At 38.2% G+C, this 3,085-nt stretch overlaps 1 protein-coding gene across 1 annotated transcript; it reads right to left on the bottom strand.

The window, feature by feature from the left end:
• Positions 1–1,105: 1,105 nt before the first annotated feature.
• On the bottom strand, positions 1,106–1,732 carry LOC104891114 (uncharacterized). The gene has a single exon (XM_010676762.1). It carries the CDS (start codon positions 1,730–1,732, stop codon positions 1,106–1,108), a length of 627 nt encoding a protein of 208 aa, XP_010675064.1.
• Between the last annotated feature and the right edge of the window lie 1,353 nt (positions 1,733–3,085).

Genomic DNA, 3,085 nt, shown 5'->3' with positions numbered 1-3,085 from the left:
AGCAAAAATTCTACTAGTGTGAGGTTCCAACTCTTGGATGCTTGCTTTAGTCCATTAATGGGCTTCTTAAGCTTGCATACCCTTCCTGGATCTTCAAAACCTTGAGGTTGCGTCATGTACACATCCCCTTTCAAGATCCATTCAATAAAGCGTTTTTGACATCCAAATGTCATATTTCATAGTCATGAAAGGCAAGAATCACAAGGATTATCCTAATGAACTTTAGCATGGCTACTGGGGAGAAGGTTTCATCATAGTCAATACCATGAATTTGTTTGAAACCTTTCACCACTAACCGTGCTTTGAAAACACTAATATTTCCATCCTCGTCTATTTTCAACTTGAAAATTCATTTGCATCCAATGGGTTTTACCCCATCGGGTAAATCAACCAGGTCCCATACTTGATTTGTGGACATGGAATCCATTTCAGATTTCATGGCCTCAAGCGAAGTCTTGACTGTCCAAAGCATCTATGAATCTAGTAGGTTCTTCTAATTCTAAAATGGATATTTCATATTTTTTTAGTCAAAAGGAAATCAATATATCTCTTTGACGGAATCATGGTACTACTAGACCTACGTTGGGGAACAACTGAAGAAGTTTCCACCTCATTAGATTGAATGAATTCGCATGGAGTATCTCCAAGTGGGACGATAGGAGGTACGTGAATTAAATGCACCACATCCGGAGCATTTTCATGTTGGGCCACTTATGATGAGGTGTTAACCTCATCTATTTATTACTCATCTCGAATTTCTTCGAGATATACATTACTCCCACTTGTTTTTCTAGAAATAAGCTCTTCTTTCAAGAAATATACCATTACGAGCAACAAAAACTTTGTTTTCATTTTGGTTGTAGAAGTAGTATCCCTTAGTCTCTTTTGGGTAACCCATAAAGAAACATTTATCGAATTTGGATGAAAGCTTTTTTTTTGGCAATTCAAAGTATTAATTGATAACCAAAAAAATAGATACACCATACCAACTCCAAGGGAGAGGAAAAAAGGAAAGAGTTCCCCTTACCTTCTAGTAAGGGCCTGGGAACAACAGACCTAAAAACCAAACCCTGCAATCTCAACTACTGATTACACAACAGCAACCTTAACAAAGCAGAAGCTGCCTATTACATTCACTACATCTACTAGCAACTCTAAAACAAATTTGCCTAAAATTAGAAAGTGTATCTAATATAAGGCCCCCATACACCTTTGCATTTCTTTGCAACCATATCTGATACATGGCCTCCACAAACATCATGCAGTATAATCGTGCTTTAGAACCATTTGTTTTGCTCTTCAATGCAACAATATTGACTTCATCAGACAAGCTCCTTAAATTCACCACCTCTTTTAATTGCTGCTGGCAGGTTTTCCATATTTCTCTAGAGAACGGACAAGCAAAGAAAAGATGGGAAATACTTTCACTGGCTTCATTACACAGGGGGAATATATCATCATTTATAATACCCCATGAACACAGTCTATCTTTGGTAGCCAATCTACCATGAAGTATAAGCCAAGTAACAAATAAAGATTTAGGACTTGCTTTATTGTTACAGATTATCCGCTTCCAATGAACATGATCATGTTCTCCCTGCATGAGTTTATACAAGTTCTTAATTGAAAATTCCTGATTCTGCAGCATATGTGTGATTTGCAGATCTTGAAAAATCTCTCTACTCTCCAGAATCTTCTTCATAGCCCATGATAGCCTATTAGGAACTACCATGGAATGTATGACCTGCTGCTTAATGTAATACTCATGTAACTATTTAATCCAAAGCCTATCCTGTTTTTGACACACTGCCCAAAGATGCTTAGCCACTGCAGCCTTATTCCAGGTGACAAGATTTTTGATGTTTAGCCCCCCACAGCTCTTAGGAAGGCATAAAGAATCCCAAGCTATGGGAGCTTTTCTAGAATAAGAGTCTTGACCAGTCCATAAAAATACCCTACAGATGCTCTGGACCTCCTTAATCACTTTCTTAGGCAAAAGAAAGATCTGACACCAGTACAGCTGAAAACCATGAAGAATAGCTTGAATTAACTGGACTCTTGCAGCATAAGAAAGTTTCTTGACATTCCAAGCCCTGACTCTTGCCACAGTCTTCTCAATCAAAGGCCTACATTCATTGTAAAAGAGCTTTCTGGTGGTAAGAGGGACCCCTAGGTATTTGAAGGGAAAACACCCCCAGGGATATTAACCACAGATTGCAGGATAGCTCTTTGAGTCTCCTCCACCCCTCCAATATAGAGATGGCTTTTATCCAAGTTTGCTTCAAGCCCTGAAGCTTGGGAGAATTTGGAGAAAGCATTAAATACAAGTTGCAAGGAGGTTTGATCAGCTTTAGAAAACATCAAAAGGTCATCAGCAAACATCAGATGAGTGATGTTTAGCTTTTTGCACCTTAGATGAAATTGAAATCTACAATTGGCTTTCAATTGTCCTAGACATCTTGATAGATACTCCATCCCTAGGGCAAAAAGAAAGGGAGACATCGGATCTCCTTGTCTCAATCCTTTCCTAGCTTGGAAAGGCTTGCAGGGGTTACCATTAATGAGTATAGAGAAAGAAACAGATGTGACACAAGTCATAATCCATCTCACAAATGTTGAAGGGAAACCAATCTCATTCATAACAACTTCCAGGAAGGACCATTCAATGGAGTCACAGGCCTTCTTTAAGTCAACTTTCAGCATGCACCTTGGAGAGATGTGTTTAGTGTTGTAGCCTTTGATAAGCTCAGTAGTAAGAAGAATATTGTCTGATATATTTCTACCAGGCATAAACCCTGCCTGGCTTAAATCAACCACACTACCAATCATATTCTGCATTCTGCTAGTCAAGATTTTAGAAATAATCTTGTATAAAACTGTGCAGCAGGCTATAGGCCTAAAATCCTTAACAAGTAAAGGATTAGGGATTTTAGGAATAAGAGTGACAAGGGTACAATTAATTTCAGGCAACATGATCCCTGAATTAAAAAATTGCATCACAGCATCACAAATATCATATTAGATAACAGGTCAAGCTCTTTTAAAGAAATGGCAATTGAATCCATTAATACCTGGGGCTTTGTCA

This window comes from Beta vulgaris, chromosome 4, assembly GCF_026745355.1.
Source record: "Beta vulgaris subsp. vulgaris cultivar EL10 chromosome 4, EL10.2, whole genome shotgun sequence".
NCBI classification, from domain to species: Eukaryota; Viridiplantae; Streptophyta; class Magnoliopsida; order Caryophyllales; family Amaranthaceae; genus Beta; species Beta vulgaris.
This window is presented reverse-complemented; position numbering and strand designations above follow the sequence as displayed.

Excerpts from the sequence above, each read along its gene's own strand:
- LOC104891114 (XM_010676762.1), bottom strand. The coding sequence starts at position 1,732 with ATGGTAGTTCCTAATAGGCTATCATGGGCTATGAAGAAGATTCTGGAG.